The sequence below is a fragment of the Schistosoma haematobium genome, chromosome 6, assembly GCF_000699445.3.
Source record: "Schistosoma haematobium chromosome 6, whole genome shotgun sequence".
NCBI lineage: Eukaryota > Metazoa > Platyhelminthes > Trematoda > Strigeidida > Schistosomatidae > Schistosoma > Schistosoma haematobium.
Window position 1 is genome coordinate 6,887,656 of NC_067201.1, and position 18,604 is coordinate 6,906,259.

At 33.2% G+C, this 18,604-nt stretch overlaps 1 protein-coding gene across 1 annotated transcript in view; it reads right to left on the reverse strand.

Annotated features, from left to right (window-relative positions):
• The window catches only part of MS3_00008416 (uncharacterized protein), a gene marked incomplete at its 3' end in the record, with an annotated part of 55,118 nt that overhangs the window by 27,516 nt on the left and 8,998 nt on the right, over positions 1-18,604 (reverse strand). Inside the window, exons 3-5 of the mRNA XM_012942626.3 lie at positions 17,734-18,264; positions 5,021-5,569; positions 677-1,567 (exon numbers count right to left, since the gene is read on the reverse strand). Of these exons, the coding sequence (XP_012798080.2) occupies positions 677-1,567; positions 5,021-5,569; positions 17,734-18,264 (1,971 nt within the window). The remainder of the gene's footprint in view (positions 1-676; positions 1,568-5,020; positions 5,570-17,733; positions 18,265-18,604) is intronic.

Consider the following 18,604-nt stretch of genomic DNA (forward strand, 5'->3'; position numbering starts at 1 on the left):
GAACAATGTGAGTTGAATCTCAGTAAACAACTTAATAATTGATCCTAACACAGTCATTATTAGGAAAATGATAAGGGTAAATGTAGATGGATCCATTTTTCCTTGTAATAATAACAATAACAAAGCAAAACGTTTTATTCGTAGAAAAAACATAAATTGTCAGAATCGCGTAATGAACAAAAACTTGAATATAAACACTCTTAATTAACTTTTTTTTTCCTAACAATAAATCTATGCTGTTCACTAACTTCAAGATATTTGAAGTTCTAGTAATGAGAGAAGACGTGATTTGCGGGGGATAAAACAAACCCTATCATTTGTGAGCCAAGTATCACTGAGATTGATAGATGATATTTGTATTATATCGCGAAGTGATCAAAGTTGAAACTATGAGTTGTTGGTATACTTATTGAATAGTCTAAAAGGAAAACATAAGCTTTCTATGAATTTTGAAAACTCTGAGGATCATAGACACAGCGAAATCTTATACATAGACAACACAAATGTCCAAGATTTCCTTGGTACTCAACGGTTGCTTATCCCATCTAGCAAAACCAGTCTGTAATTGCTTAAAATCTTAATATAACCATATGTTTTTAAATCATAAAAGTTAGGGCAAGAAGAAAAGATAAATTAAATAAGTATTAGAGAACTATAATAACATAAAAAAACATACCCTCTTGAATATTATTATTATGATTCGTAGCAGTTGTTACTGCAATTGTTGTAGCAACAACACTGAGACCACCACCGCCACTGAGATTAAATTGTTCTTTAAAACTATTTTGATGTAAACGATCATATCTTGACAGTGAATTAGGATTATAATTATCCAGTATCGAATCATTTACAATCATATCTGGAGGAGATAAAGATGATGTTCTTTGGAAATTCCAACTATATTTAGAATGTAATACAGGAACTGATGATTGTTCAGTACCGGAAGTGGTTGTATTAGCAGTATTAATAGTAGTAGTAGTAGTAGTAGTAGTAGTAGTAGTAGTAGTAGTAGTAGTAGTAGTAGTAGTAGTAGTAGTAACAGTGGCAGTAGTAATCATGAATTGTGACATAGTTTGTTTACTGAAAAGACGATCTATTGTTGACGATTGATAATCATTTGTTTTAAATAAATTAAAATTATGATGTCCAGATGATATTTTTCGTAAAGGATTAAAAATACTATCACGACTACGTCTTTTTGTTAACTGTTGTTGTTGATGATGATGGGTTGGAGAGACAGATCGTGGATTACTACTTGTATCTGATGAGAATGATGATGAAGCAATACCTAAATCATCAATTGTACTGCTACCATTATTTTTTTGTATTGTTGTACATATTGGAGGGTTACTATTATGAAATAAATTATCATTTTTATTACAACGATCGATTGTTCCAAAATTTGTTGTACCTAAATTTGATTGAGCTGTAACAGTTAATTGAGACGCTTCTGCACATGTAGCCGGTTTCAAATTTGGATTATAACGTAATGCAGTGAATTGCTCAATAGCTATTGTTAACTCAACTAATCGGCTACCATCAATTTCAAATATATATGAACCACGACCTAGATAAGATATTAAGATATATATATATATTTAATGACAGAAAAGGTGACTAATAAAACGGGGATATACAAATGAATACTAAAATTAGTCAGTAGTGATTACGAGTTAGTGGAATACTACTATCGAATACAACTAGAAGTGTATTAGTGTTTAATTTGGAAGTTAGAATGGGCAAACCAAATTATGGCTACACTTCATAAAGTCATTAAATGATATATTGGTTGATACATATTACATGGCTTAGAATTGATCCAAATAATGAATAGGTAATGATTTTTCCTCTTTTCTTGGATCACTGATTTTGAAATTATATTGCACTTTTCTATTCCATGGATTCCTTCTTTATTTTCGCATAGTACTGTTGTTGACTAAAATTGACGATATCACTACTGATCTGCCTTTTGTTTTGATAATTTTGTCTCGCTGCGCTGATACGGAATATGAAAAATTGAACCGAAGCGCATATGTCCCATGTATTGCATCGTTCACAGTTGACTGACAGATTGAATATCTATCAAAATTACTTCAAACCAAAAGATCATGAAAAGTATTCTCATACAACTTTAACTGGTTATATCCAGCGATGCAAACACATAAGAAAGCATTCATTCTACATATGATCTGATTAGTAAACTAGCAATTTGTGTTAAGAATTATTATAGTGTTGGACTTTTAGATTTGATGATCGAATTATCGACTATGAGAATAAATGGGATGCCTATTGATAGATAATGTGAAATGACAGCACAAAGTAACTAAGTTAATGCTCCTTCTCACAAGACTGAGTTACTGATGTAAGACCTCAAATAAAAAGATATCACAAGACAGCTGTCTAGTTGAACAGACTTTTTATGTGATACAATATGCTAATATACAAAATATTAAAAGAAAGAGAAACATGATTGAATATTGTAGACTATTGGAAGAAATCATTTTTTTTAGAGTCATTCACTATCCAATCAATTAAGGCCTTGGAGCTTATCATTAACAAAACAATGGTATCAATTATTTGAGTAGTTTCTATAGATCATAAACGTTGCATAAAACAATAAACAGTTGAATGGGATTAAATTATTCAGTCATATGATATGACTGTGTGCAGTGTGCTTAAATTATTTACGATTTTCTAATTAACTTAAATGCACAAGGATCTATATGGATTAATTCAATTCGGAATACCACACATTAAGAGTCAAGATAAAATTACCAAGGCACATACCAAATTAGTAGAAATATCAGTGGAGGTATCAGTAGTTTTATTCGTAACCAACAAAATCGGAGAGGCCTGTGGGCTCTTCAGGGAAAGGAAAGACCCTCGTATATAGTGCGCGACTGGAGAAGGCAAGACAGTCATCGAGATTCAAGAACAGAGGAAAAGATGGGTAGAAAACTTTAAGGAAGTCTTGAATAGACCAAACCCATTGAACACACCGGACATCGAAGCGGAATACAGACCTTCTTATACATTTCACATCACCAGCGACAGAAGAAATCGGGATGATCTTCAAGCAAATTAAAAGTGGGAAGGTAGCAGAATCTGTCAATATACCAGCTGAAGCTCTGAAGTCAGACATAGAAGTAACTGCAAGCATGCTCCCCGGTCTATTCAGGAAGGTTTGGCAGGAAGAACAAGTACCGACGGACTGGAAAGAAGGACACCTCATCAAAATACCGAAGGAGATCTGAGCAAATGAGAGAACTACAGAGGCATCAAACTACTGTCAGCACAAGGAAAGGTTTTCAACAGTGTTGCTGAACCAGATAAAAGATTCAGTAAAAGTTCAGCTTCGAGATCAATGAGATTGCCACACCACAGATGATCACTGAGCAATCCGTTTAGTGGAACTCGTCACCATACATCAATTTCCTTGATTGTGAGAAAGCATTCGACAGTGTGGATGGGAGAACATTATGGAAACTTTTTCGACACTATGGAGTTCCTGAGAAGATTGTCAACATTATCCGGAACTCATACGACGGACTACAGTGCAAGGTCGTGCATATAGGACAGCTGACATATGCATTCCAAGTAAGGATAGGAGTCAGACAAGGCTGTCTAATCTCTACCTTCCTCTTTCTTCTGGTGGTCGACTGGATTATGAAGACCTCGACATCTGAGGGAAAACACGGCATACAATGGACAGCTCAGAACCAATTAGACGATTTGGACTTCGAAGATGACTTAGCCCTCCAATCGCATACACACGAACAAATGCAGATAAAGACAGCCAGTGTAGCAGCAGTCTCTGCATCAGTAGGCCTCAACATACACAAGGGGAAAACCAAGGTCCCCAAATGCAACACGGAGAACGCCAACCCAATCACACATGATCGATAGGCTCTGGGAGAGGTCGAAACTTTCACGTATCTGGGTAGCATCGTCGACGAACGAGGAGGACCCGAAGCAGATGTAAAGGCGAGGATTGGTAAAACAATTGTCAACCAACATCAAAGTCACAATCTTCAATACGAACCTCAAAACAATCCTACTGTATAGGGCTGACACTTGGAGAACTACTATAACCATCATCAAAAAGGGACAATTATTTCTAAACAATTGTCCACGTAAGATACTGAGTGTTCGTTAGCCGGATACTATCTTCAACAGCATACTGTGGAAGGGGACAAATCAGCTTCCAACTGAATAGGAAGTTGAGGAAGGATGTTGGAAATGGATAGGACATACGCTACGAGAATCATTAAACTGCATCACTAGGCAAGCACTAACTTGGAATCCTTAAGGGAACTGAAAAGAGGAAAACCAAGGAACACATTACGTCAGGAATTGGTGGTAGACATCAAAAGGATGAAAAACAACTGTAAAAGATTGCCCAGGACAGAATTGGACGGAGAATACCGATGGGTGGTCTATGATCCTCCACGAGGGGTAACAGGATTAAGTAAGTATTTTAATATACACTAAAATAGTTGAGGACATATTTATGAATGAACTCTTGGTGAACTCTTCTTTAATTTAAGGTTTTTAAAAAATGGTATAAATTCTGATCTCTCAAGTTATTGTCTTGATAACTAATGATTTTATGTAGTTAGAGCAAATTTATTCCAAGTAAGTAGTTGGTTCGATAGACTACACTTTATATTAGCATGAGCAGAGTTGATTAAAGCAACGTTCACAGTCTTTGACAGGACGTATGTAGATTAAGATGAGGTTAACATTTTTTTTCAAATTAACGCAAAGAGTTGGTTTACTGACTGAATTAATATTTGACTTGCAGCTAATATGGAGCACAAGCTCGAACCAAGGCTTTATGTGCTTCAATTTGAAAAGTTATATTGTTATAAAATCTAACTTCTGTTTCTTTCATTCACACACAAACATAAATAAAATGCGAACCAAAGCCTATTATTGACTCTAACATAACGAAAAATAACGACAGGGTATTACGGGAATGTTTCATTTTCAGTGGACAAAAAAGCAGATGATGGATTACCTTTTCCCGAAGCTGGACTGCATTCCATGAAAAACAAATATTTGTTTGGATTATTTAAAGCAGTAGTACTTGGTGATGTTATCATTGTTGTCGTCGTCGCTGGTACTGTAGATATTGTTGTTAATCCAGTTCGTGATCCATTTCTGTGATGATCTAAATTCAATGGATTACCAGTACTAAACGAAGATGAAGATATAGAAGAAGCAGATGTTGTTGTTAAACTTGTTGAAACGTATGATGTAGAATTATTGGTGATTCCTGTCGTAGAATTACTCGTAGTAGTAGTAACAGTAGTAGTAGAAGTGGAAGTATTGGTGGAGTTAATATTAGTATTGTTAGATAAAAATTGATTCGCACTTTGTGCAGGCATTGTCATTGTATATGCTTTATCAACATGATCTAATCGCCAGTTACAAATAAATTTACATCCAGTCGACGGTTCACCTATTAAACATAGACGCCAATGTTGTACATGTAAACTGCCTTGAAGACCTTGAAATAGTTTACTACCATCACCACTATGACGTAATGTGACTCGAAATCGATTGTCTGGATTTTTTAAAGAAAAAAAAAGGAAAGTAAATACATGAATTAATCTACACAAAAAATAACACTCAAATATATATGAAACCAAAAGAAAGGGTTGATATAATATATCTGACAAAAAAGTCTTTATCATATAAGGGTGAAAACAATGATACCATCTGTATAGTCAATCAGTAATAAGCAACGTATAATACGGTATATACGTACACCGATTCAAATTGTTACACTACATCAATGCACAGAAAGATGAAATTATCAAGGAAAATGCAACAGTAATAGAACTAGTAATAATATCACTAGCGGCAGAAAACACTAAGTGAATTCAACTGAAAATACTAAAATCTCCACAAATCCCCCATACTGATAATACACGCTTTCCCAATGCAGCTGATATTTTAGTCTCTCAAAACATTCTTAAGTGAATTCGTGACGATACCTAAAGAAATAGCCTACTAAGAAATATACAATAAGCAAGTCATTAAATTTTGGAGTCAAACTTGAGAAAGCTACCCTAAAATTCTCTATACAACAACAATTGATTACTAGTATGGGGGTTGTGGAGATTACTACGTTTTTGATTAAGATCATGAACCGATTAATGTTAGACCACCACCTTTGGAAACCTGGAAGCACTGGACGGCCGTTTCGTCCTATTGTGGGACTCCTCAGCAGGAGTCCAGTTAGTTAAGCATTCGCGCGCGAGACCGAAGGCCCTGGGTTCGAATCCCGCGAGCGGGATCGTGGATGCGCACTGCTGAGGAGTCCCGCAATAGGACGAAACGGCCGTCCAGTGCTTCCAGGTTTCCAAAGGTGGTGGTCTAACATTAATCGGTTCATGATCTCAATCAAAAACAATTGATTAGTTTCAGTTTGTATACAAATTGGATAAAATCTCAACATTGATGTAAAGTTGTAGTAGTTAATTCTAGTGTGTTTTAAAAAAAAATATTTCCGTTTATAATCATTTGTGATATTTCTGTCAGTGATATAGCTAAAGAGAGAGGCAGATTTTTTTCCTGTTATTTACATTTTGATTGCATTTTACTAAAATAGCGAATTGCATAATTATTACAGGCTATTTTAAACAATTTTTAAAAATTATAGTTAAAGCAATTTATTTGTTGTAGAATGGGCATCAATTCTGGTCTGAGTCATGTTGGCGAGAGATCCAGACTACTTGGTTGGAGTCCGCGTGACTATCGTAACCAATGGTTGGAGACTCTGGATGACATGGCTCAGAATCGATCATAATCGTGTCGGTGCATACACTTCCTGTCTTCCCTTAAACTATGAGATTAAAATCGCTTCACATCTTTCTTTCTGTGAACTAATTCTTTCTTCCTGTAATATATCCTTATATGCAGTCTTTCTTTTATATATTACCACCATTGAATTAACTACTTCTATGAAACTGGTGTTCATCTTGTTGTGCTAATGAGGTATGGCAACTTGGACCGATGTATATATGTGCCTGGTCCTACGTTGTAGCCGACTGACCGAGAATAGGCATCAAATGACATTTAAAATAGACGGTAGAAGTTGAAACAAACTCCATAGAATCCAAAACTCCAATTGTAAGGGTTTTTTTCTTGAAAAGCAGCACAATCAATCAATTTGTCGGTCAGTCAATTATAAACATCAGTTGAGGTCCCTACATTAAAATAGCACAGTAAAATGAAATTAAGACGGAAGGGTAGCAAACACATCAAGATACTAGTAAGTCAATGACGGTATAGTAGGTTAAACATAAAGAATATGATTCGTAAAGTAACAATGAACTCGCAAAATGAAAAGTAATGAAAATGTCATTTTAAATCTCACGTATAACAAAGAGCGAATAAATCTATCCTACTGTGACCGGTATTGAGCTATATCACCTAACGTCTTCAATTGTTGGTTGCAGTTATAGCATAGATACCAAACCAGGTATTCTGCTAGCTACTACATCGGAAAGTCTATATGCATATGGGAATGATTGAGTAAAATATCATTAAAAAATATGGTTATCTCGTGATTTTTAATATATCAATTGTACTGTAAAGAAAATCACTAAAAAGATTTTCTTCGGGGAGGAAGAGGGATGTATCCACTTTGAAAAATTAAACTCATGACATTGAAAAAAAAAAACAAGAACATATTTTACACAATAGTTTAAACTTTCGGCTTTTTATACATGTATACACCTGCTAAGTAAAACATGTGATAATAGCTATAAAAAACTAGTGTATATCACCTGATAGACTGTGTATAACAATGTATCACATGTGTCATTACTACTTCATTAACTTGAGTTTACCTAAACGTACAAAATGTAACCAAAAACAAAAAAAAATGAACTAATTAATTCCATATGAGATCACATACTTTAAATTTGTGAAAAAGAAAACAATTTGACTCGAGTTTTGGACAAAAAAAACCAACCAAACAAACAAACAAATAAAATACCAAAAAAATAATCGTTGTTATCCAAGATCTGATCCGATCAATATGCGATAAAATTAGAACAGGTAAGCAAAAGAAAATCCCTTCAAAATTTCACAAAATTAGACAGCATATTTAATTTAAAAGGATCAACATATATTAATAAGAAGAAAAGATCCAACAGTGGATTCTGATATTGTATGCACATGTTCAAATGCTCCTCAGTAGTCAGTCATATACTCGACGCACAACTAAATAAATGGGTCATTGTATTTTTGAATATTACCCTTCATGGTTGATTAACCTACTAAAAATAATACAGAGAAAATCTGTGCAACCTGATCTTCTAATTAATTACAATTACAACTGGCGAGTTTTTCGGTTTTATACTTTGCATCACAGACTGATCTTAGTTAAGTATCGATTAGCATAAAAGAAGTACCGGATATATGTGTTTTCTTCCTAATATGAGACTTTTGCACATTCAGCACCCCGCTGGGCATAAAACCCAAGACTCGAAGGTCTCGCAGCTAACGATTAAACTTAGGATCAGCCTGAAACTACCTACAAATAATGGCTTACGTGTTTAACTTCAATTTTGTTCAGTCTCGACTTTCAATTTTTCCTTACAATGTTTGGCTTTAATAAGCTAATTACTTTAAGTTCTCGGCATTATATTCATAAATAACACTAAAAATTCTTAACCGAATGGTTAATTTCAGAATTACCAAACTCCTATTTTTATTCTTGCGTAACCAGATGCAACCATTGAGTTATTTTATTTCAACTATAATTTTGCATCTTTTGAGTTACGAACTGATAAAGCAGTTCAGAGAAAATATTGAGATTTAAATTGTTAGCTGGATGGAGAAAGTCGACAGGAAACCCTATAACTAATTTTCGTGCTATTTGGCACTTGTCATCAAATCATATCCGTAATCTAGATGGAACTCGCGCCTGCCAGGCAATCTCAACCAGTGTCACCCAGTTACGCGGACTGAGAAGTTACCAGTAAGTTATTAAGGTTACAAATGACTTTCTGTGTCACTGTAAGATAGAATCCAATTAGCATTGAAAACGACTAGATAAACTCTACTTGGTGATCAATCAATTGAAACAAATATTTAGTAAATTGATTCACTACTATATATATTTGGTACGGATTTTTATACTAAATTATGACACCTATGTATAGTAGAGTGTAAAACCATGAAGAGTAACTAATTTACATCTGTCAAATTCAATATTACATTGCTATGATTCAAAGTGACACTAGAGATTGTCAAAAAATATTCAGTACAATGTCAATTTAGGATATATTCACAAATTCCCAACACAAAACAAACTATTTCTACTTTTTGTCTATAAAAAATAGTACAAGGAAAAATAGAGACCCACATTAATTAGATAAGGCTTAAATTAACTAGTTGAGATCATGAGTCAATTGAAGCTAGATGACCATGGAAAACCTGGATGCATGACTAATAAATTCTGCTGATAATATACATTTAATTTTAACTGGAATTTTCCCTTTTTAAAAACGGTTTTTTCTCATGAAGAAAATTGTACGAACTATGTATTATAATAGTGTAGGTGTAAAGAAAAAATAACACCTCTATTACAACTTACTGATCACGAATATTTTCCATGATTAACAAACAAATCAGAAGAGGTTTTTGTAGAGATTTTAGTAATTTGAATGGTTGAAATCATCAATTAATTGAAGCTAGACCACCATGGAAAAACTGGAAGCACTAGACGACCGTTTCGTCCTAGTATGGGACTCCTCAGCGGTGCGCTTAAACATTGACTCATAAATTCAACTGTTGAAATTACTGAAATCTTCACAAACCACCATTCTGATAAAAAATTAATTCTTAATTATTTTGACCTGATTATATTTAATTAATTTGTGGATTTATTAGAGTGATTGTTAAACAGAAGTGATACAATTATGAGGCAGGAATTTTGTGAGTTTTGTTTAGTGTTTACATGGCATTTATCACGAATTGGCTTGAATTGGATTATTAGTGGGAAGTAGGAATGATTAAAATAAATGTTTCTTTTTATTATGGAACTATTTAGCATTGTATTAGCTTACCCATAGCTTTGTTAATGATTAAAACTAAGTCTTGTGAGGAGTGCTTAACTATTAGATCCATTGTTACATATTGACAACTTAATGAAACTCAGTATAGCTAGACGTTCACCTTATAGTAATGACGACAACCGTTTCACTTTCAAGGGATTTTATTTATATCAAGTGTTAGGGTGTTATTCACCAATGGTACCTTCAAGTGAGATCAAATCCCTACAGAATACAACCTAGAAAATGGCATATAACGTCAATTATAGAGTTCAAAAGAGTATATTGATTATAACTTTCGGACTTAATTTTGATGTGTTTTATATACTTCTATGCAAGAAAAAGCAACATTGCACTATACCAAAATTCTGAAAAATGCACAAACTTAACGCGTCTTACTTTTTTAGGATGACTACTGCATGACGTTATCAAATGTTTATAAAATTTATTGAGGTTATGGCTTGAAATACTACTATCAACAAATAATAAGACTGTGTTCATCAGATAATATGAATCTCACAGGACAATGACAAAAAATTTACAAACAAGATACCTTTGAATCACGAAAATCTAAAGCTTACATCAGACTGTGTAGTTTTGATGTTGAATAAATGGACTTGCTAGACAGCATAACCGAAAATAAAGTTTTATATCACTGACAACAAACTTTCTTTTAAAGAAAAAAGTGTAAATAAGCAACACGATAGATTAATTGGAACACGTAAAGATTAGTGATTAAGTTAGCGGCTATCAATGAACTTTGAAACTTGTAAATAAAGGGAATACTAAAGCACAGAATTATATAAGGACACTATATGTTAACAGAAATTGAACAAACTCAGACTTAAGTATCAAAGATGCTAAAATAGAATACTTGTATAGAAGGAAAGAGTAGAGATAAAAATTACTACCTGAGTATAGTGGGCGAAAAGAGTTTGGAGTAAACGAATAAGCTTTGTTCTGAACAAGTATAAATTTACATTAATATCTTTGTATACAGTAAATTAAAGAGAATTTAAGTTAACAAGATATCAATTGAAATTTTTCCACACAAACTAACTTGGTATTTGGTATAGAATTTAAAAACAACTCATTTTTAGGAGTGTAACAAACTGGTGATTCCTCAATTCGTTACTTCACAACATTACGATTTCGATAAACTAGTAAGTATACTTTAGATATCAACAAAAATTGAAGTCAGATACACATAAGTTGAAAAAACTACTAAATTAAATATGTGCACAATTAGATGCCAACTTAATTGTCTAATAATCAAGCATTCCCCGAAAAACCTCGAGGTCCTACGTTTGACCTTTCATGGGTTGGTGGATGCTCACTGCAGAGTCCCATACTAGTAGTTGTCTAATGTTCCCTGGTTTTCGATGGTTGTCCAGGTAGTCAATCGGTGATGTAAACTATAAAATATTTACAGGATAAGGATATATATATATATACACCTGAAAAAGTGAAAGCAAATGACATTCACTTAAAAAATTGGTTCTCTATAACAGTGTAAGGTCACAGAACAACTAAACTACATAGAAAAATCTTTAAAGTATAAAATAGATTTTATATCATACAGCGAAATCCTAATTGACAGGAAGATTGGTTAGTTTATAGATGACAATGTCGTGAGTTATTTCACAGTTTAAAAAAACAGTCACTCAATAAACTTGAGGCTTTGATTTTTATTGAAAAAAATGTCTTCGGGAAATTTGCACACACTAAAATGATAATAATTGCCTATATTGAACAAGATTTTTGATATAGTTATTTGAAAATGCACTCATAATTGTCTAATACTGTAGATTAGATTACTTATTATATGAAGTGGTCATAGTGTCAGATGAATGTTTTCGTCTTTTTAGAAGAATGTATATACCAAAAAGTACCTCCGATGTAAGTAAATATTATTGAATTATATATATATATATATCAGTATGGACAGTTGTTAGTTATTTATTCAGTCATGAGCAAGAAAGAACCTAACCAATATGTGTATCTGTCCAAGTTGCTATACCGCATTACCACAGTGAGATGGCGACACTATGCAGTTTAATACCAAAGTAGTAAAAGTAATAAGAGTATCAATAATAGTACCAGGAAAAGTTACAGAAAGAGAATAAGATTAGAGAACCCACTTGGATAATAGATGTAAAATGATTTGAAAAGTTAAGGTTAAAGCGAAGACAGCTTCAATGTATCTAGTTGCACCATCGCAACTGATTTTGAGTCATGTAGCCCAATTTCTTTAACCATCGTTCGCGATAGTCGCACGGACCCTATTCTAACCAACCCATCAACGTGACTTAGATTAAAAGTCAATAACTTCAAAGACTGATGCCAAACCTTGATTTGACCGCCCTCAGCTTTCTTCCAGCTTACTTATATACTAACACACATCGAGCGTCGAGGTAGACGGTGGTTTAGTACTGGGTATTCAAGTACGTAGCAGATTCGAATCTCTTCTTTTTTTAATGTGGGCAACAAGATAGTATCACTAATAACTCATACAAGGTATAGTTCAAAGTCGAGTACACTAAATAGAACTTGATAAATAATTTACATAATTATCATTTGAAGATCAACGAAAAAGTGATACTATAGTGATCTTCTTCTTGATCAAAAAAGAAAATATGGTTCAATTCATAAATAACACTTATTATGTCATTAAAATTAAACAGAATTCGATTAAGCCACGGTTGTAATTTGCCATCTTGACAGATCATAACAATATTTTTTTTTTGAAGAAAAAAAAAAAGCTCAGACATAGTTCATTCACATTTATGTATATTTGTAAATAATCTCTTATTAATATGCGCATTCTTGGTGTAATCATATACAAATAGATAGAATAAAACACCAGACTATTCCTTTTATTTTCTAACAGCACACTTTTAACAATGACGAGTTAATTGTGTATGAATTGTTTTCACCGATTACAAAAAACAAAAACAAAACGAAAAAAAAATAATACCGAACATTTTGGCACAATATCAAAATTGTCCAAACATTTCTTTCTGTTAAATTATGTAGATATGTACATTTCAAATAGTAATAATAATAATAAATATTGTCATTGAAGATAAATAAGAAATATCCTTTAGTACATTATAACTAGTTAATTTTATTTTCAGTTTAGGTAATATGTACACATTTGAATATAACTACTCATTTATAAGGTACAGATTTATGTACTTAGCTTCGAGCTATGCTTCAAATGTGTTATGTCCCGATAAGAATAATGAATGGTAATTTGTGGGATCCATTTATGGACCAATACTATGAGTATATTTTTATCGTATAATTGTTAAGTAACTAAACTATACATATTCATGTTCCCTCTTATTATGAGCTTCATTTTGACCTATGAACTATTATTATACGATTTACCATTCTTGAGTTATGGACTGTCTATTAATTACTACCTCCCATATTCATAGCTAATTCTTGTACAAATGTTGTTTCCTATTTTATTGGTACGATGTGGTCTGTCTTGCTGGTATATAAACGCAGTATGTTTGAAATAAATAATTCATATTGCAGAGGCTGAGATTGGTGTTCTGGACATAACTGGCTAGGATAGGCACGAAGCAGGACCAATAAGTACTCTAGACTGCTTACACGGGTTTTACGCGTGATTGTCCCGATCGATAATTCACTGCTCTCTAATTGGCGGTATCATTACGTTATCCGTTAACAGGGCACACAGGCCACAAGTTATAACAAAATGTGAGAGCTAGTGATACTCCATTCAGTTCTCCAAAACGAAGGAAACAATATTTTTCTGGAACCTGTAAATTAATGGCTGAAAGGTAATCACCTTAATTAATGAGCAACAGTTTTATATTTGAACATTAACTATGTTTTATCGAGTATAATTTATATATGATGTAATGCTGGAGGTTATGTTGTAGCTTATTCACTAAGCACGGTTTATGTAATCAGCTTTGAGACACGTTGTTAAATACACAATAATTAGTTATATTACTCGGTTGCCTAAACTCCAAGTAGGTGAAGCAATGTACGAAGTTGAGACTTAATAGAAGTGGAGTCCCGTAAACATTTGGCTAACCCTATCAATAATGTTGGAGTTCTGACGTTCTTTCATGTTATGATGAAAATTATAAACCGAAAAAACCAGTCAAACAGCGGTAGTAATCTTATATCAAGAAAACAAATGTAACACACTTAATGTGGGGGATATTGAGTGATGGCTATCCCACTGGAAAAGGTTGAATTACAGTTCCAACCTGTGAATTATTAGCTGAAAATATGTCTACTGTAATAACTAAGAAACCTGCCTAATCGTTTGGGGCATGGATTTGCCAACTGTGAAAATATGGAGATAAACCTTCCTATTTCACACTTCGTTCATTTGAATAATTATAGATGCTAACCATATGTTTCTATGATAAGCTTGCAACTTATTATGACAAATATTGTGAAATTCAAAAAGAAATATGTCTTTGTTTATAGAACATCTTTCTTATCTACTTTTGAAAGAAACGAGATGCGATGGGGATTGAGATTCATGGATTTAGTGCATAAAAAAGGGAAAAAAAGTTGAAAACTCTCGCAACTCAAGATGAATGACAAATGGTGACATTATTGAGAAACTTTTCTAAGATACATTATATATGTGAGGTAGAAATTTATTACCATATTAAATAACTGGTGCTAAGAATATTTTTTACTGTAACAAAATCTATAGTACTGAATAAAGTAACTTATATTAACAGTCTAATATCAAGAATATAGATGTGGGATACATTTTTGGCAAATTAGTTGTGATGTGTTATGATTACTGAAATAAAAATTCCTATTGTTAACCCTACAATCTTATAAATAATATCGGTTATAGCACATACCAATCACTTATGAACTTGTTTTATCGCAAAATAAACAACACAAAAATGGTTGAAAGGTATTTTATTTCGGTAAAACAGTGAACATGGGAAAATATTTACAACTATAAATGTTTAAAATTGTAAATAAAGCCAAAACAACAATCGAGGTAGAATAATATGAATTCATTATATTTCATGGCTTTTTATCAGCTACTTGCAACCATATATGTATTAAAGTGTAACGTCAACAGACTCTCTTTTCTCAATACCTTCAACTGCATTTACCAACTAACATGTACATGCCAAAGCATATGCATTGGAAGAACAAAGAGAAGAGTACATGTTTGCATTTCCGAGCACGTTCAGGGTACATTGTTGACATTCATCAATCCTTAAAAATGGAGCGTCTCATCGATTCGCCGAAACAGTAGCAATTAAAAAACTCAAACTGGATTTGTGTCCAGAAAAAGACAGTCACAAACTTACTACAACCTTGGTAAATTAGCAACTTTGACTAATATCACCTGGAACTATGATTATTCAGTATTTATTTTTGTTATGCAATCTTTGCTAGACTAATTCTCATTTCATAAACACCGGAACCATTCTCTCATTTGTCGGCCTTTTTTAATTACTCAATTCTCTTAACGTATGTGAATTCTTCAAATCATGTCTAATTATTACGTAACCTTTCAATTTCTAAACCTAGACAATAACAACATCGTTTCTCTAAACTGTCTATAATTATTTTCAATTGATTCGAAGCTCTACTCTTCACAACTTCTATAATTATCACACGATTTATCTATTTCCGAAATTTATTTAACTACATCATCCCCGTCGCCCATTTTGTTGAATTTCGTCTCCAAACGACCTTACACCTGTTCGTGTGCATATATATGTATATATAGTTATTACTGATCATTTTTGTTTTGGTTACTTCCGTCATCAATCTTGGTTATTTTATATTGATCATATCTCAATGCTACCACTCTAATATATACATAGTTGTAAACAGCTGATAAGAACCCAAAAAGTATCAGGAACTCATGTTATTCTACCTTGATTGTTATTTTGCCTTTATCCATATTTGTAGAGGAAACCAATTACATGAAATTTTTATTTATGGGGAAAAATTGGATAATTGAGCTAACAATTTATAAAAATTAATGTTCCAATTCAACTTAATTAAGTGATTGTCTGTAAGGGGTTGTGGAGATTGTTGAATTTCGTTAAATCATGAACTGATCAATGTTATACCACCAGTGGAAACTTAGAAGCACTGTACAGGTGTTTCGTCATAGTATGGGACTTCTCAGCAGTGCAATAAAAGTACAGTAACATTTCATCACTAAGAGAGTGGATATATTGTATATCCATACAAAGGGAACCATTTTTGAACGATGCTAACTGGTTTGTTGAACAATCCGAAAGCAACGAACGAGTTAACAACCTTGCTTGCCTTTACATTTCAGTGACTTGATTATGGAAATTATCTATTTAAGGTGATAATGCATACAATGAATTACGTAGACAGTAATGACATTCTAACTCCAGTCCAATCAACACGAATATTTCACGCTTCAGGAAAAGAGCATTGTAAGTTGAGTAGATGTCGGTAATCTTCTCCATTTTATTTTGAAAGAGCACTGGTATTTATGGGTGTGACAATATTTCATATTATTTGCTATGTATAAACAATTAACAGCACATCATAGCAGAGCAATTCTATAGTCGATTATATTCAAACTATTAGTTACGGAAATTCTACGTAAATTTTGGCAAAAAGAAAACAAATGTCAGCAAGATTGATTCACAGTGAATAGGTCGAATATTATTGTCATCAAGTAGAATATTTTTATTGATTGTACAAACAGATCTATTTGCCCAAATTTTAAATCATACAAGGACTATATCCTGGTTACTTAAACCCGAAGTAGGTCAAACTCCGTACATATGAAAGACGTAGTGTATAACTTCAGTCACAAAGTTATTATTATTAACCACTGAGCACATTCCTACATCACCAGTTTCAATACTTTCACGTATATTGTAGTTCGATCGAATAGAGTTGCACTAAAGAATTTAAAGTTTATATTTTTTATCTTAGTGAGATATCTACATTACTTGAAAGTCGTAGGCACGAAAATATTTAGAGACTGGCGGAATAGTGTAATAATTACATGTTTTTATCGCTAGAAATAATAGTGGATATACGAATCTTTGACTTATTTGCCTAGTAATGGTAGTAGTGTAAGTTTTATCACAGGGTACTTGGGTATGGACCCCATCTTAAGTGTGAGGACTAATGATACTATCCGATTGCCTAAGCTGAAGTAGGTGGAGCGGGGTTGGGAACTACGATTTAGTGGTTGAAATTCGAATGCCTTGACGACTAAGTCGTCGGCTTGTAGAACGGTCCAAGGTCCGAACCCCGCTACACTTTGGTTTGGATAACCGGGTAGTACCACTACCCTTTAGGGTGTGGCTTATATCCAAATTCCCGATGAACGAGTTAGCTTATTTTATATGTATTTTTTAACGCGAATCCAGGTATTATACCAATGAAATGAATAAAAACGTAATTTATTTGTAACACACAGTCGGTTGATGATGACTACCAACCTTCAGAAATATGAAAGTAGGAAGTATGCACGAATTTCTTAAGACAAAAGTGTTAGAATAATCAACTGTTGCTAATTGACTAAATGAGAATTCTGTAAAATGCCGTTTCTTTAATGAACAATTTGAAATAGAGAAAATGAGGTCGTTTTTTTTAAAGAGGTATTAAATTGAGAAATGGAACTCACCAACAACGATACGAGCTAGGTTATCAGCCCAACAGAACATTTCATCCATACCGGCTAGAGCTAATGCATACACAGATGATCCACCAATTAAGACTATAATATTTGATTCTTTATCCATATGGTAACCACTTTCAAAACCTGTGATTTCATCCACAGGTGATGGACCACCAACACTTGATGCTAAATTTGATGCTGTTGCGAGTCCTGATAAAGTGTTCCCTGAAGCAGTATTATAAGAATGAGCTGCAGTATTAATTAGTGGACCACTAGAAGTTGTAATCGATGAACAGTAATTGGCTAATGTGGAGGGTTGAGAAGTTAAAGTATTTTGATAAACTGATAAGGTATGATTGTGATCAGATGATCTTTGTATAATATTGGGAGTATCATTAAGTAAAGCACGGGATTCTGGAGAAATTGGCAATTCATGTAATTTGCGAACAGCTGGAAGCATTGCAGTAAGCACTGAACCTGAATTACGATAAGCTGCAAAATCATCGTAACTTTTAGTGATGTATAAATGTAAAGCGTCTAAAAAATAAAATAAGAAGAAAAAACATTCTAATATGGATCAACTGACAGAATAATAAGAAAAAATCAGATTGCTAATTACTTCGACGCATTCTGGAATTTTGATATTAATGAATTATTGGAATGGTAGCGGCGAATTTAGATGCATAGTCCGGGGTTTAGATACAACAATAGAGGGGAATATAATCGCCTGCGATTGCTCAATGGTGTGAACGATGAGTGCTTTACTTTAGGACATAAAATCATTAAAACATAATGAAGCGTTAAAATAAATGGATAAATATCCAACCTGTAAAAAAGAGAACGTGTCGAGTAAAAAACTATTTTTTTTAGTTAAATA